The sequence below is a fragment of the Cannabis sativa genome, chromosome 1 (genome assembly GCF_029168945.1).
Source record: "Cannabis sativa cultivar Pink pepper isolate KNU-18-1 chromosome 1, ASM2916894v1, whole genome shotgun sequence".
Classification (NCBI taxonomy): Eukaryota; Viridiplantae; Streptophyta; class Magnoliopsida; order Rosales; family Cannabaceae; genus Cannabis; species Cannabis sativa.
The window spans coordinates 45,795,655-45,820,520 of NC_083601.1; the positions used below are offsets into that span (position 1 = coordinate 45,795,655).

Sequence of the window (24,866 nt, forward strand, 5' to 3'; positions counted from 1 at the left end):
GCTAATCATAAATACGAAATCTATAGCTTTTATCTGGATTTAGAAGTGAAACGATGATTTTCTTCGAGCTTGGCTTAATAGAGATAAATGATAAAGCACTCATTTTAGTGATTATATTAGTTCACTAAAATATCATTTATAGGTAGCTAAGTGTTTTAAGAATCAAATACATTGAATGGGTGTAACGGTAAATTTGTCTCTACTTAATATAAATCATTTATAAAGGATCATTGATTATTAAGATTATAACAAATGGATAACTCATAGCATATCTATATCGTGAAACATATAGTGTTATATATAATTGTGAGTGCAATTCCAAATCTATACTGGTGCAAGGAAGAATTAATAAGTTAGGAAATTTAGTTGGTAAATTCTAAATATGCTTATTGGAAGCTCGGTTATATAGGCCCATGGTCCTCATACTAGTTGAGACAAACTGCTTGTAAGACTCAGCCAATTGATTTTAATTAATCAATTATAATTCTAAAATTAGACTATGTCTAGTTTATGAATTTTTAATAAGACATGTCTTGATTGTGAAGAAATAGGATTTTAGGGTTTATTTGTTAATTGAGAGACTTTGTGGAGTCTAATTAATAAATAATAAAAATGACAATTTTATTTGATAATTAATTTAATTAGTAAATAAATAATTTTAGCATTTATAGGAGTGAAATTGTAAAAAACAGTATTTGTGAAAAATAGATAAATGGTTGAGAAAAATAGCAAAAATCTAACTAGTATTGGACACACGTAGGGTCGCCCACTAAGTCTATTTTTTGCCATTATTTTATCATTCTTTATTCAAAATAATTCAATCATAACCCTAAGTGAATTAGTATAAAAAGAAAATAATGGTCTCATAATCCAACTAATGACTCTTGACCTAGTTTTCTTCTTGTCAGACAACTAGAGAGTTTGAGACTTCTTCTTCTTATTTTCTCTTCTAATTCGAATTCTATAGTATTCATCACCGTTAAAATTCAGCCTTTAGTGATTGAGTGCATGCCCACCCATAGCAAGTTAGTCCTCAATCATAGTATGTAAGACTGTGAAGAATCCAAACAACTGAAGGAGTGTCGGGCTCAGATCTTGGTAATACTCTGCGACAGAAAAGATACAAGAGTTAGAGATCTCAGCAGAATGAGTCATTTAATTCCGCTGCAACCAATGTAAGGTTTCTCATACTTTATATGTGTTTATTTTTATCGTTTTAGAAGTTCATATTTAGGATGTTAAAAACATACTTGATAGTAAATTTAGGTCCTAGTAAAATATATTTCAACACTTACGCTCAGTATGTCGCCAATAAAATTGTATCACCTAATCATGTGAGCTCGTACCTACGCTTGGTACTCATCATATGTCACTGACGCCTGTACTTACGCCCATGGGCGGCTAATAACCTGTGCAACCTGGGCAGTTGCACAGGGCCCCAAAATAATAGGGGATTATTATTATTATTATTATTATTATTATTATTATTATTTTGAAAATATAAAAAGAATTAATATTGAGAATAGGAAAGGTTGTTATTGGTAGTTTTCCATAGCATAACGTTAATATTAATGTTATGTATAATTATTATATAAATACATAATTAACATTCCCATTTTTATCTCATTCTTCCTCTTTCTCTCATTCTTTTTTTTTTTAAGAAAACCAGTATCATTCTCTTCCTTTCTCATATTTTTAAATCAATTTTAATTTTTGGCTGCCATCAATTCTCATAAAAAAAGCCAGGTATATATATATTATACTAGGTGATTGTTACGTGCCAAGCCACGTAGTGTTAGTTTTATTTAATATTTTAGTTTTTTATTTGAATTAATAATTAAAATAGTATAATTATTTGAACGATTTATTTTATAAAAATAAAATATGTGTCAGTATATTTAGTAAGTAAAATATAGTTGTGTTATAATAATGTATGTTATCAATAGTAAAATGTACATTAATCTTCTAATTGAAAAAAGTTCTATTATCTCATTTCATATCTAATAATAGCTACACAACTATATATTTATAGACTTTCACATTCTTTGCAAATTACTAATAAGCACCAATAATATTTTCATATTCTAATATTTTTCAACCTTCTCCTCTTGGTGGTAAAATTAAAAATAAAACTAAAAATAAGCACAAACATATAAGGTAAATACTAATTACAGCCTATTTTATCTTTTTTTTTATTATTATTTTTTTAAGCCCGAGCCCAAAAATGTCTAAGCCAACACAATCAATATTCTTTTATATTATCTTTTCTAAATATTTTATCTATATTTTTTTTAAAAAAAAATAAATAAAAAAATTATTAATATTCTCCCAAGATAGGTTTGTTAGAGATATGTGGCTAAGATGATTTTTTTAATTTAAAAAGAGATTATTAATATTTAAAAGATTGTTTATTTAAAAGATTGTTTAATTTTTTGGGTTTAATTATTGGGTTTATTTTTTAACGGGAGATCAAACCTAATCGTTAAATTTAACAGAATATTCTTTTATTTTTAAGTATATTCTGTTAAACCAAGAATGTTAAACCAAGAAATGCCGTTAGATAGGCACTTTTAATATATAAAGATATATTATATAATATAAATGTTACATAAGGTTTATATATTGTTTATATATATTCTCTTTCTCTAATCTCTATAATATATATATATATATATTTATTTTTTAGATTAGAGCTTTCACTTGGTGGTTGGTTTACTTTTTTTTTCACTTGGTGATTGTGATATTGGACAATTGGCGATATTGAATTTATAATAGCAACAAATACCAGGTTCTTTTGTTCCTTTATTCACTTCTAATTTAATTATTACTCTCTTGATTGTTCTTTGAAATATTATATTAGTTTTTTTTTTTTTACTATGCCTCCCAATATTAGAAAACATGAGTCTGGGTATGAAAAACGTAAGAAAAAGAAAAAAATTGAGGAGTTAACTCAATCTCAAAAAGGAGCTCTTGATAAATTTATTATAAAAGAACCATTAGTTTTTTTAAAAAATCATAATTATGACATTGTTGATGTTGAAATTCTTGAAAATGTGGTTCCTAATGAAAATGTTAGTATTGAGAATCAAAATGAAAGTGTTGATATGGAAAGTAGAGGTGATGTGTCTATTGAAAATGTTAATGTGGAAAATAATAGTGATGAGTCATTTAAAAATGATAATATGGAAAATCAAAATCATAATACTACAAATAGTGATGATGATCATTTGAATAACTCACTTAAAAATGAAGATGTTTTAGAGGATAATGATGATAACAATGCAGAGCAATCAAACCCATTTGAACATTTGCTTGATATATTTGATCCAAGAAATTGGGATGCTCTTGATTCAAAAATGATTGATTTAGTGTTGAAGGGTCCAAAAAGAGATTATTCTGTTATGAGTGGTTCTAAAACTAAATTTTCTAGACGATTCACTGCTAATTTGTATACTAGAGTTTTATCAAATGGAGAGAAGTGTGATCGAGATTGGCTTGTTTATTCAAAAGAGTTAGATAGAGTATTTTGTTTTTGTTGCAAAGTTTTTAAAAGTGGGATTGGTAGAGGCATGTTAACAAATGAAGGCTTTAGTGATTGGGCGCATATTGGTGAAAGACTTAAAGAGCATGAGATTAGCATGGAACATGTTAAATATATGACCACTTGGTATGAATTGCGTCTAAGGCTTAAAAAGAATCAAACGATTGATAAAACTACTCAAAGGCTAATTGAAAAAGAAAAAGATCATTGGAAAAAAGTTTTACTAAGAATTATTTTAATAGTGAAATTTCTTGCTAAACATAACTTAGCCTTTCGTGGTTCTAATGAGAAATTGTATCAAAATAGTAATGGAAATTTTTTGGGCTTAATTGAAATGTTAGCAGAGTTTGACCCTGTTGTCCAAGAACATGTTAAACGCATCACAAATGATGATATTCACAATCATTATCTTGGACATAACATCCAAAATGAGTTAATACTTTTGCTTGCTTCTGCAATCAAAACTGAAATAATTAAAAAAGTTAAACAAGCATAGTATTTTTCTGTGATACTTGATTGTACTCCTGATGTTAGTCATCAAGAGCATATGTCCTTAATATTGAGATATGTGGATGTTTCTTCACATTCGGTTAACATTGAAGAATCTTTTTTAGGATTTTTAAATGTGAATGATACTATTTGTCGAGACTTTTTGATGTTTTACAAAATGAGTTGAAAAAACTTAATCTTGACATATTTGATGTGCGAGGACAAGGTTATGATAATGGGTCAAATATGAAAGGAAAACATCAAGGTGTACAAAAAAAATTTTTAGACATAAATCCAAGAGCCTTTTATACTCCTTGTGGATGTCATAGTCTTAATTTGACATTATGTGACATGGCTGAATCATGTAGTAAAGCTAGAGATTTTTTTGGAGTTATCCAGCGCATATATACGATTTTTGCCAATTTTACTAAGAGATGGCAAATTTTGAAAGTAATGTGAAAGGATTGACTCCAAAATCATTGTCATCCACTCGTTGGGAAAGTCGTGTAGATAGTGTTAAAGCTATAAGATTTCAAATATCAGACTTTAGAGAAGCTTTACTTGAAGTGTCAGAAAAAGATGAACTTGATTTTAAAATAAGAAGTGAAGCAAAATCCTTAGCAACAAATGAGCTTGGAGATTTTGAGTTTTTAATAGCAATTATTATTTGGTTTGAAATATTATCTGCTATTAATTTAGTTAGCAAGCTTTTACAATCAAAAGATATGCTTATTGATGTTGCTATGGAAAAAATAAAAGGGTTAATTTATTTTTTTGAAAAATATAGAGAAACAGGTTTTTATGATGCCTTGAATAGTGCTAAGGAAATTGCTATTGATATGAATATTGATCCAATTTTTCCTCAAAGACGCACAATTAGAAGAAAAAGACAATTTGATGAGAATTTGAATACCCCATCTATTGAGTTATCAGGAGAAGAATTTTTTAGAATTAATTATTTTTTTTACCTTGTTGATCAAGCCATTGTTTCTCTTACTAAGCGATTTGAACAATATGAAGAATATGAAAATATTTTTGGTTTTTTGTTTACTTCTGATAAGCTCTAATCATTAGACAATACATGTTTGAAGTCTTGTTGTAGTCATCTTGAAAAGGCATTGAAACATAATGAACAATATGATATTGATGGAAATGAATTATATGTGGAGTTAAAGTTATTAAGAAATCTTGCCTAGGGAAAAAATGAGAGCTATTGATATATTGAAATTTTTGAAAGGCGTAGATTGTTTTCCTAATACAATTATTGCGTACAGAATTTTATTGACTATTCCTGTGACAGTTGCTTCTGCAGAAAGAAGTTTTTCGAAATTGAAGTTGTTGAAGTCCTACCTGCGGTCTACCATGTTACAAGAAAGACTTAATGGATTAGCATTGATCGCGATTGAAAATGATGTTTTAGAAACTGTAAAATATGAAGAGATGGTTGATCAATTCGCTTCAAAAAGTGTGCGAAGAATGGCCTTTTTTAAATAGAAGGTTGATACTTACTTAAAGTTGTAATGAAATAAATAACAATTATTATAATAAAATATTTTTTTTTATTAGGGGTCTAAAATTTAAGATTGGAACAGGGCCTCCAAAATGTTTAAGACGGCCCTGCTTACGCCTAGTACGTCGCCAGGAAAATCATATCACCTAATCAAGTGAGCTCATATATCACATGCATAATAACGTCACATTATCAATATTCAACCAATCAATCTTTTCATTATGTAACAATATTAACTATATTTTTAATATCAATCAATTCATAACAATACTAATTATATTACATACAACGTATTATGCAATTAAATATATTTTTCTTACCTTTAATCCATGTTCATACATGTCGACCAATCCAAGTAGAGAACTATTCCCGATGATCTCAGCCCTATGTCATAACAACGGTAAACCAATAAGTGTTTATCTCAAAACACGACTTAATATTCACATAAGACAATCTAGGGTTTTTTACCGAATCATGCGGTATAAATACACAAAAATAAAACTTATATTTTGGCTCTAAAACATACACCATGTTGTAGAGCTCGTCTTGAAGCTTCGAAACGGTATATAGAACGTCCAAAACGGACACCCGAGTCAAAAGTTATGATAAAAATACGATTTTTGATCTTCTAAGAATTTCTAAAAACTGTGAAACACGAAAATCTCAATTTTCGCACTCACTGAAACACTACCAAAACTTATTCAAATCACTTCAAACTTCACAGGGCACATATATATCATAAAAAAAAAAAATCGCACAAAATTTAAATAAAAAAAAAAGACAAATGAATGAAAAATCTATAAAAAATTTGCAATATAATTTTATAAAATCATTATCATTTCACAGTGCAAATTTATATTTCCATGACCTATTCTACTTTATTCCTTCAAACATTTGACGAAGATGAATTTTAAGCCCTTAATAATTATCAAAACTAATAAATGTAATTTTATTAATATTATAAAAAAAACTAATTCAAAGAATACAAAATAAACTAAAATTGCTAAAATGTATAATTAGTGTCTAACACTTTTTTCGTTATGAGACTTATAATAAGTAATGAGAATCAATAGTAAGAGAGTTATTCCCTTACATTTGTTTATTTACTTTATTAAATTTAATAAAGGTAAAACTTGATTAAATAAGGAAAAAAAAAGGAAAACTCCCTTCATTAATTTTCTAAAGAATGCCATTAAAATAATTGATTTTATTTTATTTTGTAATATTAATTTTATAATTACAATTTTATCCTTTAAAAATATCTTATAAGAAAAATTACCATATACTATAGTTTAACTCAAAAGGGTAATTTAATCAAACATTCCGATTACGTTTCATAATAAAGTAAATAAGATAAATCACAGTTATTTTATTTCTAAAAAAAAATTAGTAAACAACATATTACAAATATTAATTTCAATTATTTTTTATTTATTCTATTACATTTCTCTATTACAATATTATGATTTTGAATACTATACCATTATTATAGTATATAGTAGCAATGCTCGAAAAGAAAATTCACAATGAAATAAAGAAAAAAACAAGAAGAAATAGAGAACTTGGGCCATACCTAAAGCCCAATAGAATTTAAAAGAAGTAATATTTATTTATTTATTGTGCTTTTTAGTAGATCTTTCTAGAAGAAAAGAGATGGTAGACGCCTCTAAGAAACTTTTGAGTTTTGACCACTCTCCACTTCTTCTTACATTGAATATATAAATTTATTAAATTAAATTAAAATTGAAAATAATAATAAAAAATAATAAACTAGAAAATTCCACACAAATCCCTGGGTGTTGTTCTATATCTTAGGGCCCTAAATAAAAAGACACCTTCGTCACACCAAACCTCTTCGTTTCATTCTTTGCCATTTTCTCTATATACACACATCCAGAAACCTCCAAAACCTCTCTCTCTCTGCTCCTTACTTTACCACCTGCGTTGGATCGCTCTCAAGGTACGCTTCCAAACCCTAGTTTACATTTCAGATTCAGATGACTCAGATCTCTATTTGCATATTGCTGTTAGATCTGAATCCTTTTGCCATTGGGTTGAAATGTTCAGCCGGGACTGTTGATAATTCGTTTTCCCTTGGTTTTTAGATTCATTTGTGTTCTTTTGAACTGGTTGGTGGTTCTTTTGAAAATAGCGTGATTTAATTGTTGATTGCAGGATCGTGTTTTTTTTTTTTTTTTTTTTAAGTTAGCTCAGGTTGTTTGCGAAAATGGGTATTTGATTTTAGGGTTGTTTATTTGTTTTCATTTCTCTTGTGTTATCATGCGTGTTATGCTGATGTGATTTGACTGTGTTTGACTGCGTTTTGTGTTGTGTTTATTGGAAATGTTATGCAATTCAAGTTGGAAAACCCTAAACATTTAAATATAATTGTAACATTAACAAGTATTTGGTTTTGTTTTGAGCTTAGTTGATGGATTTTGGAATTAAATTTTTGAATTTTCAGATTGTATTGGATAAAGTTCAGCGAGGATGAGCGTGGTTGGTTTTGATTTCGGCAATGAAAGCTGCATTGTGGCCGTTGCTAGGCAGAGGGGTATTGATGTAGTCCTCAATGACGAGTCCAAGCGTGAAACTCCTGCTATTGTATGCTTTGGAGACAAGCAGAGGTTTATTGGGACAGCAGGAGCTGCTTCAACTATGATGAACCCAAAGAACTCAATAGCTCAGATTAAGAGGCTAATTGGCCGTCAATTTTCTGATCCCGAGTTGCAAAAGGATCTCAAGTCTTTGCCTTTTACCGTTACTGAAGGGCCTGATGGCTTTCCCTTGATACATGCTCGTTATTTGGGAGAAGTAAGGACGTTTACACCAACCCAAGTTATGGGAATGGTTTTGTCAAATCTAAAAAGTATAGCTGAAAAGAATCTGAATGCAGCTGTTGTTGATTGCTGTATTGGTATTCCCGTATACTTTACTGACCTTCAGAGAAGAGCTATGTTGGATGCAGCCACAATTGCAGGCTTGCACCCACTACGTTTGGTTCATGAAACTACAGCAACTGCCCTGGCTTATGGAATTTATAAGACGGATTTGCCGGAAAATGATCAAGTGAATGTTGCCTTTGTTGATATTGGACATGCGAGCATGCAAGTGTGCATTGCTGGCTTTAAGAAGGGCCAGCTGAAAATTTTGGCTCATTCCTTTGATCGGTCGTTGGGAGGTAGGGACTTTGATGAAGCACTGTTCCATCATTTTGCTGAGCAATTTAAGGAACAGTACAAGATCGATGTTTATCAGAATGCCAGGGCTTGCCTAAGGCTGAGGGCTGGTTGTGAGAAGTTGAAGAAAATGCTTAGTGCTAATCCTGAGGCACCTTTGAATATTGAGTGCTTAATGGATGAGAAGGATGTGAGGGGTTACATCAAGCGTGATGAATTTGAACAAATCAGTATTCCAATTTTGGAGCGTGTGAAAAAACCACTGGAAAAGGCTCTTGCCGATGCTGGTCTTACAGTGGATAACATTAATACAGTTGAGGTGGTTGGTTCAGGCTCTCGTGTTCCTGCTATAGTCAAAATTTTGACTGAGTTCTTCAAGAAGGAGCCTCGGCGAACAATGAATGCAAGTGAGTGTGTTGCTAGGGGCTGTGCCTTGGAATGTGCTATTCTTAGTCCAACCTTTAAAGTGCGCGAGTTTCAGGTATATTTCTTCCCCAGACTTTGTAACAAATGATGTGGTGTGCTATTTAGTTTTTGCTTTGCCCGAATCATTCGAGAATTACTCCTTTTTCTTCATTCAATTGTCTTGTGTTGTTAAATATGTCCCCTTTTTAATCTGAAGGTGAATGAGAGCTTTCCCTTCTCAATTGCGCTGTCCTGGAAGGGCTCTGCTCCAGATGCCCAGAATGGAGGGGCTGAAAATCAACAAAGTACAATTGTGTTTCCCAAAGGAAACCAACTGCCAAGTATCAAGGCTCTGACCTTTTACCGATCAGGTACTTTCTCAGTTGATGTGCAGTATGCTGATACCAGTGACCTGCAAGCGCCTGCTAAGATCAGTACTTACACTGTAAGTCGTCAAACTCTTAACATTAAAATTTATTTTGTGAATTATCTGCTTTTTTGTTTGGCTGACTATATATAACATTGGTTATGTTTGTGCACGTAGATTGGTCCTTTCCAATGTGCAAGGGGTGAGCGCTCAAAACTGAAGGTCAAGGCTCGCTTGAACCTGCATGGAATTGTCTCTGTAGAGTCAGCAACAGTAAGTCTAAAATTGATCTTCTGGCTTTAATCGTACTCAATAATTTTTTTGGACTTTGTATATTTACTTTGACTTGTATTAGCTTTTGGAGGAGGAAGAGGTTGAAGTTCCTGTCTCAAAGGAAGCACCTAAAGAAGCTAACAAGATGGAGACTGACGAACCTTCCAGTGATGCTGTCCCACCTAGCTCCACTGAAGCTGATGTTAACATGCAGGATGCCAAGGGAACTACTGATGCATCTGGTGCTGAAAATGGTGTTCCTGAATCAGGAGACAAGCCTGTCCAGATGGAAACAGATACCAAGGTACATTGTTATTCAATCTTCATGAATGTCCCATTTCACTGTTTTCCTTTATTTAAATTATGCTATACATCACAAGTAACTTATGTCGAATCCTCGTTAGCAACATTAACTATGAATACTGTGAGAAAGGTTAGGTTGGTGACGGAAAAGAGAATGGTTGTCTCTACTTGCTTACTTTTTTGAGTGTTTATTAAATATACGGGGAATTCTTTTTACCTCGTTGTTATCTGTGTTTACCATACCTTCTGTTTGTGCTTGGGTTTCTTTATAACTATTGCTTGTTTGTGCAGGTTGATGCTCCAAAGAGGAAGGTGAAGAAAACAACTATTCCTGTTGTGGAGCATGTTTATGGAGGAATGGCCCAAGCTGACCTTGAAAAAGCAGTAGAGAAGGAATTTGAAATGGCTTTACAAGATCGTGTAATGGAAGAGACAAAAGACAAGAAAAATGCCGTCGAGGCTTATGTTTATGATATGAGAAACAAGGTATGGAAGGGCATATGTGCTTCATCTTATTGTTTGTGCATTCTATTGGTCTTATTTGAGCTAACAAATATCTTTTGCTCCTCCAGCTTAATGACAAGTATGAGGCATTTGTCACCCCTCCAGAGAAGGAAGAGCTTATTAACAAGCTTCAGGTTGTAGAGGACTGGTTATACGAAGACGGTGAAGATGAAACTAAAGGTGTTTACATTGCAAAGCTTGAGGAGCTCAAGAAGGTACATTGCAAAACGATTCTCTCTTTTAATATTATTTTAAGTTACTTTTTAGACTTAACTGCAAGTCTGAATGCTGATGGTGACTTGTAAATTCTACAGCAAGGTGACCCCATTGAAGAACGATACAAGGAGCACACAGAGAGGGGAACTGTGATTGATCAACTTGCGTACTGTATTAATAGTTACAGAGAAGCAGCTGTTTCAACCGATCCCAAATTTGATCATATTGATATATCCGAGAAAGAGAAGGTAATCCTTAGCATTTGCCAGCAAACCTGGCAACCCTCAACTTGACACTTTTGCACGTTGTCTTGAATCTGAGTATTAATCTGTTGAACTCTAATTCTACTTGTTTTGCTATAGGTCTTGAAAGAGTGTGTCGAAGCCGAGGCCTGGTTAAGAGAGAAAAAGCAGCAGCAGGATTCGCTTCCAAAATATGCGTCTCCAGTCCTATTGTCAGCTGATGTCAGGAAGAAGGCTGAAGCACTTGACAGGTAACTTGCTATCCCCATTCTCGGAAGTCTTGTATTGCAATATTTTCCAATCATTTAATTTAATTAGTTATTAATATTCCTTGTTCTGTGCTGAGCAGATTCTGTAGGCCAATAATGATGAAGCCTAAACCCGCACCTGCCAAGCCAGCTACCCCAGAGGCACCACAAACCCCACCTCCCCAGGGCAGTGAGCAACCTCAGGGTGGTGATGCGAATGCTAGTTCCAATAATGCCGAGGCAGCAGCCGAGTCCGGGGAAGCACCTGCGGCCCCAGCTGAGCCAATGGAGACCGAAGCTCCCCCAACTTCTGCATAGTTCTGTAGATTAGTGTCTCCGCCATTTTCTTGATTTTTATGCTGCAAAGAAAATCGTTTTCCATGTATAAGGAACACTTTCTCCTATCTGCCTGAGACACTTTGTTATGGTGAGGCTAACAACGGTAAAGGGTATCAAATGGATGGTTTGGTGGCATGTCAGACTTCATCATCATATATGTAAAGCCAATTTTATTTGGTGATCTTCCAGGTTTTACAACTACTATTAAGTGGGTCTCTGGAATCCGGATTTTTTTAGGAGGGTTTTTAAAGAGAGATTTGTTACTTTCTTTTTTCTTTTTCTTTTCCTGCTCCTTTGTTGTTTGGGATGAAGGGGTTCGGACCTTTATTTTTTTCCTTTCCCCAAGTGTCTGTGTTTGTCGCTCATGAGTCTTATCATTATATTTTGGGTTTTTTTTTTTTTACTTCTAGAACTATTTATTTCGTTTTGCAAATGAAATGTAATACTGCATTGCAATGAGTTCTTATATGGCTTCAGTTCACTAACAAAAATATGGTTTAAACAAAATTCTCGATCACTAATTGGTTGGGGCACTTAACAAATAACTTCCATTGATGTGATTTGCATTCAATCTAATCTAGGAGATAAAAAATAGAATCCAATTGATTTATTCATTCATTCTAAAATCAAAAGTGGCTACCAATCTCGCTTAAAGGAAGTAACATAGTAAAGTAAGTGAATCATAGAGTAGTTATTGTACACCATAACTAGACACAACATTAAACAATATAAATATTTATTGCCTAGAAAGTAAAATGGGGTGGCCAAAAAGGCTCTCAAATATTAAATAACATGCTACCTGAAACTACACAAAAGATACATCACCCACTAGCATTCTCGGCTGAGACATCAATTTCCTCGTCATCATCACTTTGTTGTATCTTTTCAATCTCAGCCTGTGCTCTCTCAATGATTTGCCTTCTCTGCAGCTCCAAATCTCTTTGGAAATCCATTCTCATCTTCTCTAGCTCAGCCATCTGCTGTCTTTTACTGTCTTCTATCTTCTCATATATCTCCCCAAATTTATGGATAGTATTAGCAAGCAACCTAAATGAAGATCCTTCATCATGGTCGTTGTCCCTTCCAGATTTTCTCTTTTTCGGTGGAAGCCCATCTGAGTCATCGCTTCCTTCTAGTTCTGAGTTCCCAGGACTATCCCTCATTTCATCTAAACCATTAGCGCAGTTCAAATAAACTCTGGGATTCATGAAAACATACTCTCCCGAATCCATCCCACAAGAAAGTCCAGGCTGTTGATTAGCAGTCGATAATAAAAGATCCATCTTTCTGAAATAACTCCATTTGCTAGTTACACCCATGCTCGAGTTAGCCTTCTCTTTTTTGTATTTCTTCTTCAAGGTATCCAGACGATTGCGACATTGTGTATCTGTCCTATCAATCTTTGATACCTCAGATACTTTCTCAGCAACCTCTTGCCATTCCTCAGACCGAAGACTCTTTTTTCCACGTTGAAGAAAGCGTTCACCCCAAGCATCTAGCAGAACTAATGTTTCCCTCTCAGTCCAATCTGTAAGTGAACTCCGACCACCGAAAGATACTCTCGGGGCAGAGGTTGTTGCAACTGATCGTGGTGCTGATGGCACATGAGGAGCAAACTCAAAACTCGAAACCAAGCTCATCAACTTTCGCTTTTTGGGGTGTCTCTGCAAGTCTTCATCATCATTCTGTCTATCATAATCTTTTCGTTTATCATGATCTTCATCTTCAGCCTCATCATTCTCATCGTCCATCTCATCCTCCTCCTCCTCATCATCATCATCTTCATCATCACCAACATTTTTGTCCATGGGTGGATACCCATTATTTTGACCATTGTCATTGTCATTGTCATTGTAATCCTCTTCCTCTCCTAATTCATCATCTTCCTCATCCTCTTCATCATCCTCATCGACATAATGATCGCCGACCGATTTAGAATATGGACCACTCTGAACAGAGAGCTTTTGGCGACGGGAAGAACCATAGTCCTGATGGTGGTTTACCCCATAAGGATTTGGTGGGTACCTTGCATCATCTTCGGTGTCATCCATGTAAAGCTCAAAAGTTGAGTAGACCCACCAAAAAGCTCAAGTTGACCACCAAATCCTTACAGAAATTATAACCCTAAAAAACACACTCTACACTCGTCATCCAAACCCCAATTCATTCATTCATCATCTAAATCGATCAACAACACCAACACCCAGTAACTTTTGTCGCCCTTATTTCCAGAAAATTATTCAATTCTGACTCAGATCAACAAGGTCACCAAATGTTCTATCTCATAACCTAAAATCAGAAGGAAAAACAAAACAAAACCAAACCCTCAATTTCAAATTCTCAAAGAACAATTTTTTCCTTAATCAATTTTATTAAAAAGAAAAAGGAAAAAAATTCATCAAAAAAAAACTAAAAGTTTACTGAATTAGCATTCTTTTGTCGGGAAAAAATCATTAGTTTATGGATTAAACGATAATTGATTCATAAAATTCCTAATTTGAAGTTCAAACAGAATAAAACAATAATATGATTCTTACCTCGTAGAAAGAGCTGATTAGCAAATGTTGAAATAGAAAAACTTGCCAAAATATCCTCGATTTAATCGCATTCCAAGCTCGTGGATCATAAAAACGTAAAGCCCTAAATTTATTGGCAACTGAAGAAATTATATTCCTTACTCTTTGTTTGACCTGAGAACTGAGAAAAGGGAAAAAGGAGCGAGGAAAAACTATTCGGGATAAAAGACGACGACTGCTAAAATGCGCCGGTGTGAAATAATGGGCTAAGCCCAAATTAATAATTAGGCCCATAATTCAGAAAAGCTACATTATACTACTTTTTTTAAAAAAGAAAAAAAAAATTACTATATTTTATAAAAATTATTTATATCTATGTAAACGTTGTTTGCTTACAAGTTTATAAATATTGTTTATAAAAAATATATATTTTTGATAATTTTTTTATTATTATTTTTGTAGGATTCCAAACTTTTTGTATATTCATTGATTTTTGTGTATTTTTTTTTTTTTGAATTTCCCTCCTTTTTTTGGGTGTCAGTTTAGTTTCTATATTTTTTTTTTTTTTTTGAGAAAGTTTAGTTTCTATTTTAGAAAAATATTTTTTATTGTCTTTTCTAGAATATCTTTACATACACTTTAACTAGAAAAGAATTATGAATAATATCATAGTCATTTGAGGGTAGTTCAAGTGGGAAGGAGCTGTGGTGAGGTGAGGTATTTGGTTTTTTTTTTTTTTTTTTTTTTTTGAAAAATAAGAAAATACCAAAAAACAAACAGTTAAACTTCATAATCATTACAAACAATGTTGTCTAGAATCGAAGAGAGATCAACTCAGCCATATACATTTCTTGCAAACATTCATTTTATCATATTATGGGCAGCAAAGTTATAAGTTTTCAAAATAAAAAATAAAATAAAATAAAATTACAACAAGAGGGTATTTAGTTTGACACGTAACATATATATGGTTATTTAAAATTAATAATTAATCAATTTTAAAAGACCAACTCGTTAAAAAAAAAAAGTGTTAAGACTACAAAAATTGTTATTTTTAAATTTTTTCCAATTTTTTAGTTTAACAAAGAATTTTCCTATTATCATATAAATTGCATTTTTTTTTTGGTGAAAGAAATTATTCTAAGGAATATTCTTTAATTTATGATAAAGAATATAGGTTGAGGAAGAAATGTTTCTATTTCCATTGAGTTGTGTGGTCAACAAATCTAGATTAAGAAGAACGAAAATCTATATGATACCATATGATTAGCCTATTAAAATATATACTAAGTAAATCTCATATTATTTATGAAAATATCCCATTTCCATTGAAAAAATAAATAAATAATTGACAAAATTAAAACTCACTCTGGACTTTATTTAATTTAATAGTTTCCACTTTCATTCGTGTGGTTATATGTTACAACATGTTTATGGAAAATGATGTAATTCATTATTTTTAAAACATAAATAATGTAATTCATTATTAAAAAATATATATTTATAGACTACAGACTAATTTTATTAATATTATTTTGGATTTTTTATTTTACAAAATTTATCGAATAGATTATTTATTTTATTAAGGCTAGTAATTTTTTTCCTGAACTTTAATATGTACAAAATCGTGCCCGTGAATTTTTTTGGCCGTTAAAAATTCTCCCTGAACTATTGAGATTGTTAAATTTAAGGACTTTTGTCTAATTTTAGCAAAAAAATTCTAACATGGATGAAAGTTCAAGGAGCATGATTTAGTACATATCAAAGTTTGAGGGGCATGATTTGGTAGATATCAAAGTTTGGGGAGCATGGTTTAGTACATAAACAATCACTGAAACAGTAAAATTGAATGAAATTAGACAAAAGTCCTTAAATTTAACAATCTCAATAGTTCGGGGGAATTTTTAACAACCAAAAAAGTTCAGGAGCACGATTTAGTACATGTCAAAATTCGGGGGGAAAAATTACTAATTAGTCTTTTATTAAATATAAGGGTGTTCGCAATGTGGGTGGGTGGTATAGGTTGTAGGTTTTTTTTTTTTCAAATAAAACATTACATGTGGTTTTTGTAATGCAACCGCACCGTGAGATTTTAAAACTGCAAAAGCTATACTGCGAAAATGCGATATGGTACATTGCGGTTTGAACTATTTACACTATCATCATTATCAAACATTATAATGAAAATCTAAAAATTAAACTAATAAAGCTTTAGCAATACAAAACAAAATTTTTTATTAAAATTTAACATGTAATAATCATTTAGTACATTGAATTGTCTCTAGAAAAAATAAAGTAATATACACATGTATTATATATATATATATATTTGTTTTTATATGAAAAATGAATTAAAAATCATATTGTAAAAATTAGTAATTTTGTAATATATAATATGGTACGGTTTGAACCGTAATTATTAAATTTAAAGCCGCAAACCACACTGTATCGCGCGGTTTGGCAAAGATATAAACAGTAATCATGCCACACAAGATTTCAAATTGTATTTTTTTATACAATGATGTGCGATACATGCATTTTGTGTAGTGTGAGCGGTTTAATAAACATCTCTAATTAAATGAACAATTAGACTTTATTTTTCAAAATGATACTAATTTTAGACATATGAACGTTAGTCTAATACTTTTAGATTTGATTATTATTAAATTTTATTTTAATAAAAAAATAACTTATTTTATATTATTTGAAAAAATATAAAATTAAATTTATCTAATAAAATAGAGTGTCATCACTAAATTTTACAAAACTATAAAGGCAAATTAAGATTTTTACTCTTGAATTTTGACATGTATCAAATCATGTCTTTTGAACTTTTAAGGTCGTTAAAAATGTCTCCTGAATAATGTTGGATTTAAGGACATTTGTCTAATTTCATTCAATTTTATTATTTCAGTTATTATTTATGTATTAAAATTATGCTCCTCAGATTTTAATATCTATCAAATGCTCTTTTGTACTAAATTATATCTCTTGAATTTTTATTTATATTAAATTTTTGTACTAAAATTAGAAAAAAATCTTAATCAGAAGTAAATCATTAAATAAATAATATTGCCTAAAGAAACAATTCATTAAATAATATTAAAAGTGAAGTGACTATTATCTATCTAATTATTACCTCTGAAACATACAGCAGGTCCCTCCCGGTAAAGTGACGTGTCATAAATCTCTGGTAGTCGTTCAATGCTTTTGACTTTGTTTAACAACATCAACCATTCTAGACCGTTAGATCTCAGGACGTTTTACAATAGAATGATGACACGTGTGATTCATTTTTAAGAGAAAAAAAAATTAATAAAAATAAAATACAAAAACGACAAAACGCAGGCGTATAATGTTTGTGTGGGAGAGAAGAGTTAGAAGAATCAATACGTAAACTGTACAATTTTGATGTGGGGACCACACTGGGCCCCCACCCAATCATCAAGCTGACGGAGGAACCAACGCCGTTAGGCTTTGAATGGGGGCCCAATTAGAATGAAGTGGGCCGAAGGAGAATTTATTTAGAGCTATAACACCAATAATTGAGTTTTTTTTTTCTTTTTGACATTGTTTTTATAATTAATTTTTAGACCTGATTATTTTACTCGAGCACGCTATTCATTTATTAAACTCAATGTTATCTCTTTATTGTAGTTAACACGTTTCAAACTAAATTAAATAGATCTCTTTAAAGATAAACTAAACTAAATAAATGACCATCAATGTAAGAGAATGACTATAAAAACATTTGTTGTATCCAATTGAGATATTCTCGGCTTTTCTCTTATCATAGGATTCATCATAAGCATAATATTTTGGCTGATTTTAATTTTCTTTTAATAATTATTACGTGTAAAATATAAATTAATATTTTATTTATAAAAATATTTTTATAAGGCGTAGATAATATTTATACATTTTATGTACTTTTAATTATCACTTATACAATCATACTATAGTTGCAGCCTGCAGAGTGATTGCTGAGTGGTTGGACGAAAGTTGCATCAAACGAAGATTTCAATCAGACGAAAGTTACTGGGTGGTTGGTCGAAGATAAAAACGAAAGTTGCTAAGTGGTTGGCTAGATGTTGCATCAAACGAATATTTCAATCAGACAAAATAACGGTTAGTAAAATATTTGTACAACTGTAATGCAATTGTTATGAAACATTAAAAATCAAAATAGTATTTCCACAAACGTAATTTTATCTACATGTCTCTTCATGATTTAATATGAATAAATTCACTATTGAAAATTTAGAAAACAACAAAAATACATCAAGATAAACATTTTACTATAGTATTGATGTAATTTTTTTTAATATACTTGAGTTGGATTGTTCGAGAACTACAGTTCAACTTTTTGAGATCCGCATTTCATGGATATGAAAATTGAAGTCACGACATTATTTTTATGCAAATTAAATTAGATTTCCGGTTGAATTTTAATTTCGTAGTAGTTTTTTTACACTTTTTTTCTTCATGAATTCGAAACATTCCCTTGTTTTGATTGATTCTGGTCGTCTTCTCAAGTGAAATCGCCGAAATTAATAGTGGTTCTCTTTCTAGTTAAGTTTTCATTTCAGTTGCGTTGGGTTACTGCGTAGTTGAGCGATGGTTGCCTAGGAAGCATGTATCCTAAGTTAAAGGTGTGTATAAGTGGTATTTGTGTAATTTTTTTTTATTTGGGTTGTATATTTGTTTATTTGGCTGAGTTACAGTATTTTTGTAATATTGTTACTTTATTTTGGTTAAAATTGAAAAAAGTTTTTTTTTTTTATTTAGAATACTAAATATCAATGAAATTACTATTGGGATATCTTTCCCGTTGAAAACACAAGCAAAATTGAAATAAAAAAAACGAGCAAATTAATCGGTTGCATGATTCCTGAATCGTTTTACAAAAAAAAATTTAAATAGACTCAGATGAAAAAATTACAACATCACGGTTAATGTTAAGAACATTTATACTTAATTTACTGTACCGCTTAGAAGATACAATAATAGATTAATTGCAGCTGGTTCATTCAACCTCTTAGTTTGAGCATTTAACTTTTGTGTAAGCTACATAACTGCACCACTAACAACCCCTTCAGCCACATATAACTTGTTATTCCCATCCACTAGCAGCAATTTGATGGTGAGACATTGAAGAACAAAAAGACGAACCAAAAATAAAATAAAACAAAACACAACTATATCACATAGACAAGACTAATCGCAATAGGAAAATTACAAACCCTGGCCAAGCCACGCCTAAGCCTAAAGAGAATTGGCAATCCTGATTGAAGAAAAAAACAACCTCAACTGACGAAGAATTCAGGTTGAAATACCCTAACACACAATATCAAACAACTTAATTTTCACATAACAAAATAATTACTTGTGACATTTTAAATGTAACTGAAACAATTTTAATAATATGTTAATTTTTTAATGGTATTTTATATATATATTTTGCATTAGAATTTGAATATTATAAAATCATATTGTCTATTACTTCTTTTAAAATACACTCTTATTTATTTATTTTTTATTTTAAATTTATAGAAAATAAAATATAAAATTAGATAGATTGAAAGGACAAATTAAAACTACAACTGCCAATAATAATCATGTAACTAAATGATTCTTTAGTTTTGAATAAAAGTTTTGAACTAAAAATAAATATTTATAAGTAATTTTAATGATGATTTTCTTTACACTTATAAGCTATAATTGTATTCACAAAATTACAACTTATAATTGTCTCTTAACAAATTTTCAAACGCTCTTTTTCATTAGTACAATTCTATTTAAATTTATTCAACACAATAATCTCATGTGAAAAGAGTGTATCTATCAAAAGCTTTCATTTTCTTAAAAAGAAAGATAAATAAAACATACTAGTCACTAATCTAAGCTTTCCTCTCTTTCTCTGCCAAATTCATTCAAAAGAAAAAAAGGGTATAAAGAAAAGAGTTAACCAATGAAAAAGCATTTCTCTTATTTTTTTTTTCTTTTAATTTACAATAATAAACAAAGAACAAAATCTAAGTTGTATTGTATATATGGAAGAGCATTATATTAAATATAATATATGTCGTCCAAATCCAAATCCAAGGAATCACGTGCAGATCACTCTTACGTTACTGGGTTGGTTCATTTAATGGGCCGGGCCCACTACCAGTCAGTGAAACTGGACCGTCCAATAATGGTACTCCCACTCTTGTTTTTAGGTGTGGAGCTTTCCACACTATATACTATGTTCCTCTCTTCTGTATCTATATCTATATCTATACTATATCCATTACTTATATACAGTTTTTGTCTTTATCTTCAAGACTCAGAATATACGTAGTTTTATACTCTCAGAAAATACGTATAACCAAGGTTAATGATGAGAGAGAGAAACAACAAAGCAAACCAGTGAAGAAGAGGAGACAAGTATTTGAGAAGCCTTTGCTCTTGTGAACTCTAAGCCACAATCTTTGATACATTTTCTGATTTTAGAGAAAGAAAACACATATACAAAAGGGTTTCTTTTTTTCTTTATTTCCTCCGCATTTGAAGGCTCTCTCAAACAAAATACCAGGTGGGTTTTCAAAAAAATTCTTACTTTATTTTATGGGTTTAAGAAATTTGTTTGATTCTTTGTTTCTTCTGATGTGATATTGGATTTTTGGCAGTTTAAAAATTGGTTCTTTTTTACTTTCGATCATCTTAGTTTGATCTTGACTTGGGCTATTTTTTATTATTATTATTTTTTTTGTTTGGGTTTAGATTTTCTTTTTTTGTTTGGGGCTGATTTTGGGATTTAAGTGAATGATTATGTTGGGCTGTTGATTCATCTGTTGTTGACCCATTTGATGCATTTGAAGTAGGGACTGACTGGTTGATCGAATTGGATTTTTGGTATCTGATCTTGTACTTACTTCCTCCTTTACTCTTTTTTCGCATGCAAGTTCAAATTAACATCTGGGTTTTGGGGTACAGTACAATAATCAAATGATCAAGTGTGCTTTCATGCATAATATTTCAGATGGAACTGACATTGTTGGTTTTTTTAGATGGGATCAACATACAATTGATTATAGCTTTATGGTCTCATAGCTTCTTAAGTGGCTTTACTTGGTTTTCCTTTTCATTCTTACTTTATGCTCATATAAGCAGTTCTGATCTTGACCATTGGGTAAATGTTTCTTGAGTTCATCTCCATTTGTGCTTCTTCGGATTGCCTTAAATTTCACTATACTTTGGTGAAAGTTTTTGTAGTTATGCTCCCCCTTTTCCCCCAAAATGAAAAAGAAATAAATGATCTTGGGGAAAATTATGGTTCTTTATTGGGTATTAAGGAAAGCCATCCGTTTCTTTAAATTTATATTTGTGTGTTCAATTAGTTCTAATCTTCTATGTTTTGTTGTTTGAGAGTTCCATTAATGTTTCCATTGGTAGGAACCCTTTTGGTATTGCAAGTTCCTCTTCATATATTCGCTTGTTTTAGATTCTCATTTCTTACCTTTTGCATATTCATTTATATCATTTAGCTAACTAAGATTTTTTCATTATGCCTTGTGCTCATTGTTTATAGTTTCCAGTCATTATTTATGCACTTACTTTCAAGTCTACTCCTTTGCAATATGGAGTTGTCTATTTTATGATAAGAGGACTAAGGTTCATAGATTGTCCATGATTTACAGAAATGGCCAGATGAAGAACATGTATGCATGATTATCTAATGGCTGAATCCGATTCAGAGTCCGATGCCCAGTCAGATGTGTCGAGCCTGAGGCATATAAGCAGCTCACTTTTCAATATCCCTGGTTTCTTTGTAGGGTTTGGAACTAAAGGTTCATCCGAATCTGATTCAATCAGGAGTCCTACTTCTCCTCTTGATATTGGAGTTTTTTCAAACTTGAGGAATCCTGTAAGTCTTCGATATACTCGATCATCATCTGAAAATGGACATAAAAAGAAGTGGAATTGCAGTAAAGTAGTAGGCCTTGGCATTGTCAATTCACTTGTTGATAATACAACAGGTGGTGGTCTTGATATACCAAAGCAGAAGAACATACTTTTCGGACCCCAAGTTAAGACTAGTACCACTAATTCCTTGAAACTTTACCATGGTTCGCTCGATTCTTCGTTGAAATCCAAGTCACTGCCAACAAACTACATTGCTTCAAGGCTTTCTGAAACCAAGTATCCTAGTCCCCATTTGGTTAGCAGCAGTGTTGCCTTTGATAATGAAATTCCATTAAAGCCTGAACCATTAGAAAATACTCAACTATGTTTCTCGGATTCAACTATTCCTTCTTCACTGGTCAGCTTGACCTACAATCACAACTTGAGGTCTGAAAACTTCTGTCCAGAAGTTAAAACTAGAATGAGTTCACCATCAGTAATTGGCTCAACAAGTTCAGAAGTGAAAAATTCTTTGGATATCAAAACAAGTACTCTTCCAATACCTATTGAGCCCAGCCAGGGATTTGTGGGCTCTCTTTCTAAGAAGGAGATAGAATTGTCTGAAGACTATACATGTATAATTTCCCATGGTCCAAATCCCAAAACAATTCATATCTTTGGTGACTGTGTTTTAGAATGTCACACAAATGAGATAAACAATTTTGGCATGAAGGAAGAACTGGGAGTCAAATCACCTCAAGAAGCTAATAACTCGGAGGGATTAGCCCCTATTCCTTCTGATGAAGTTTTGAAATTTTGTCACTCCTGCAAGAAAAGGCTGGAAACTGATGAAGACATTTACATGAGCAGGTTTCTCCTTCTCATATGTCTATAGAAATCTTCACTTGGTGTTTATATTATTTTTAGTCATACCTGACATAAATATGTATTCTTCTCTCAACAGAGGTGAGCAAGCCTTTTGCAGTTTTGATTGCTGCCCCGAGGAGATATTGGAAGAAGAAGCGGAGAGAAGTTACCATAATTCTGCAGGAAGCTCTCCTGGTTCAAGCTTCCACGAAGATGTCTTCTTGTTGGGCATGCCCGTTGCCATGTGATGGATCATCGACAATGCTTTTTTCAGGTTTCTAGATCGTCCGTTGATAAGAAGTGCTGTCTGTGTGATTTTGTTAGCAGCCATGGATGATCAAAAAGCATTTTGTTGTTTTGTTTTTTGCTTGTTATGTCTCCGTTTTCAAATATTATTGATACTGTTAAGTTATGAGTAGTTGCAGTAGTAGCATAGAGTATCTCTATATGGATATGATGAGACTCAGACCATTTTGCTATCTTATAATTTTGTTAAGATGGGTTGCAAGTGGCTATAGAAAGCCCTGGCTCTTCGGTTTTTCGTTCGTTTTTCCTGGCCTCCTACTGTTGGTTAGGAGTTGATGTAGAAGTTTTTGAACCTGATGAGCTTATTATATAATGCATGAGCATATTCAATAACATCTATTTGTTCTTATGCAAAATGCTTTCCATCCCGATTGAAAATGTCTCCCGAGCCACGCTGGGAAGCTTTTGCAGGTCTGCTGATCAATCCCGCAGCCCCATGTGGCTCCCGAGCATGCTTGTGATCGGGATGGATAGCAGAATTCTATTCTTAAATAAGTCATTTTGTTCTTAAGCAAAAGGCTTTCCATCCCGATTGGAAAACCCTCCCGAGCCACGCGGGGCAGCTTTTGCGGGTCTGCTGATCAATCCCGCAACCCCATGTGCCTCCCGGGATCTATTCTTGTATTTAAGATTCATTCTACTATTAGTCATTATTGTCTATTTTTGGCCATGTTTGGATTAAGGAGTTTTTTGGTGTAAATTTATTGAATTCACTATTTGTTTAACAAGTGGTTATTATTGCCTTGAATAATCATGATTAAAGCATCATATTTTCATTTCTAATAACAACTAAATTGGATACTGAATTAACTGACATAAATTCAGATATGAAACGTTATAATATGAGCTCTTACTTCAACAGTGGAGTTAGGTTGATATGGAAATGATTGTGATGTTCAGTCCCTGTGACGTGGCAACTTGTAACGTTTTGGATAAAGAGATGTTTTTCTTTGGCAGGTTTGCATTGGTGGAAAATCAATCAAAAAGTGCATAAGTATATATGCCTATGTGGAAATTATTATAGGAAGAGTTCTACTCTTGTCAAATATTACCAAACTGCCAAATGAATATGATTTTGTCTCAATATTTTGTTAATATTTGCTCTATTCTTAGTGAACTAAATTTATATTATTTCTCTCTATCAAAAAAGTATGTATATTATTTCAGTAATTATTTCTATGTAAGATGTTAACAAAAAAAATTATCCCTATTTTTCAAGTTGGACTCTAAATGGAGCATTATTGTCAGAATAATTTTTCAGAAGATAAATATTTATGTTTTTATTTTTTTTATAAAGTGATCAGAATCGTGATAAAAATTCACGATGAATACATTTACAATGATGCAATAATCTTTTTGAACTAGAATAGTTCATTCTCTAACTGACATATGCATTTGTCATCCGATAGACTACAATGTTATCATTACAAACTAAATGAAACGAAACTGCTTACAAAATTTAGACAATAAAACTATTATATCATCAAAAAATGCATCTATCTTATATTCTCATTTATATACGCATTCTCATTAGTAACAACTGTCAATACTACTAGGGAATTTGAATAATCTGTTTGAATCGAAATACTATATGCATAGAGTTAAATTTTCAGCTTACAACACTGAATTGTCACTTAAAACAAAACAAAACAGAAAGCTTCACAAAAAATTTAA

At 31.8% G+C, this 24,866-nt stretch overlaps 3 protein-coding genes and 1 pseudogene across 3 annotated transcripts; 3 read left to right on the forward strand and 1 right to left on the reverse strand.

The window, feature by feature from the left end:
- Window positions 1-3,104: 3,104 nt before the first annotated feature.
- LOC115703784 (uncharacterized) lies at window positions 3,105-5,635 on the forward strand (annotated as a pseudogene).
- A 1,622-nt stretch (window positions 5,636-7,257) lies between these two features.
- Window positions 7,258-12,084, forward strand: LOC115705253 (heat shock 70 kDa protein 14). Its single transcript, XM_030632534.2, has 10 exons — window positions 7,258-7,500; window positions 8,005-9,200; window positions 9,342-9,569; window positions 9,669-9,764; window positions 9,847-10,068; window positions 10,359-10,553; window positions 10,640-10,786; window positions 10,886-11,035; window positions 11,150-11,280; window positions 11,379-12,084. Exons 2-10 carry the CDS (start codon window positions 8,031-8,033, stop codon window positions 11,593-11,595), a joined length of 2,556 nt encoding a protein of 851 aa, XP_030488394.1. The 5' UTR covers window positions 7,258-7,500; window positions 8,005-8,030; the 3' UTR covers window positions 11,596-12,084.
- A 117-nt stretch (window positions 12,085-12,201) lies between these two features.
- On the reverse strand, window positions 12,202-14,380 carry LOC115705290 (trihelix transcription factor ENAP1). The gene is made up of 2 exons (XM_030632593.2): window positions 14,154-14,380; window positions 12,202-13,905 (listed from the first exon to the last, which is right to left on the reverse strand). Exon 2 carries the CDS (start codon window positions 13,665-13,667, stop codon window positions 12,438-12,440), a length of 1,230 nt encoding a protein of 409 aa, XP_030488453.2. The 5' UTR covers window positions 13,668-13,905; window positions 14,154-14,380; the 3' UTR covers window positions 12,202-12,437.
- A 5,679-nt stretch (window positions 14,381-20,059) lies between these two features.
- LOC115705291 (FCS-Like Zinc finger 10) lies at window positions 20,060-23,525 on the forward strand. Its single transcript, XM_061117694.1, has 4 exons — window positions 20,060-20,331; window positions 20,459-20,709; window positions 21,815-22,889; window positions 22,984-23,525. Exons 3-4 carry the CDS (start codon window positions 21,838-21,840, stop codon window positions 23,132-23,134), a joined length of 1,203 nt encoding a protein of 400 aa, XP_060973677.1. The 5' UTR covers window positions 20,060-20,331; window positions 20,459-20,709; window positions 21,815-21,837; the 3' UTR covers window positions 23,135-23,525.
- Window positions 23,526-24,866: the final 1,341 nt, after the last annotated feature.

What these genes read in the sequence shown, in the direction of transcription:
- LOC115705290 (XM_030632593.2), bottom strand. Translation starts at nt 13,667, where the DNA reads ATGGATGACACCGAAGATGATGCAAGGTACCCACCAAATCCTTATGGG.
- LOC115705291 (XM_061117694.1), top strand. Translation starts at nt 21,838, where the DNA reads ATGCATGATTATCTAATGGCTGAATCCGATTCAGAGTCCGATGCCCAG. An exon ending in GAAGACATTTACATGAGCAG is followed by an intron (nt 22,890 to 22,983) that starts GTTTCTCCTTCT and finishes TTCTCTCAACAG; the next exon opens with AGGTGAGCAAGCCTTTTGCA.
- LOC115705253 (XM_030632534.2), top strand. Translation starts at nt 8,031, where the DNA reads ATGAGCGTGGTTGGTTTTGATTTCGGCAATGAAAGCTGCATTGTGGCC. An exon ending in TCTCTGTAGAGTCAGCAACA is followed by an intron (nt 9,765 to 9,846) that starts GTAAGTCTAAAA and finishes GACTTGTATTAG; the next exon opens with CTTTTGGAGGAGGAAGAGGT. An exon ending in AGCTTGAGGAGCTCAAGAAG is followed by an intron (nt 10,787 to 10,885) that starts GTACATTGCAAA and finishes TAAATTCTACAG; the next exon opens with CAAGGTGACCCCATTGAAGA.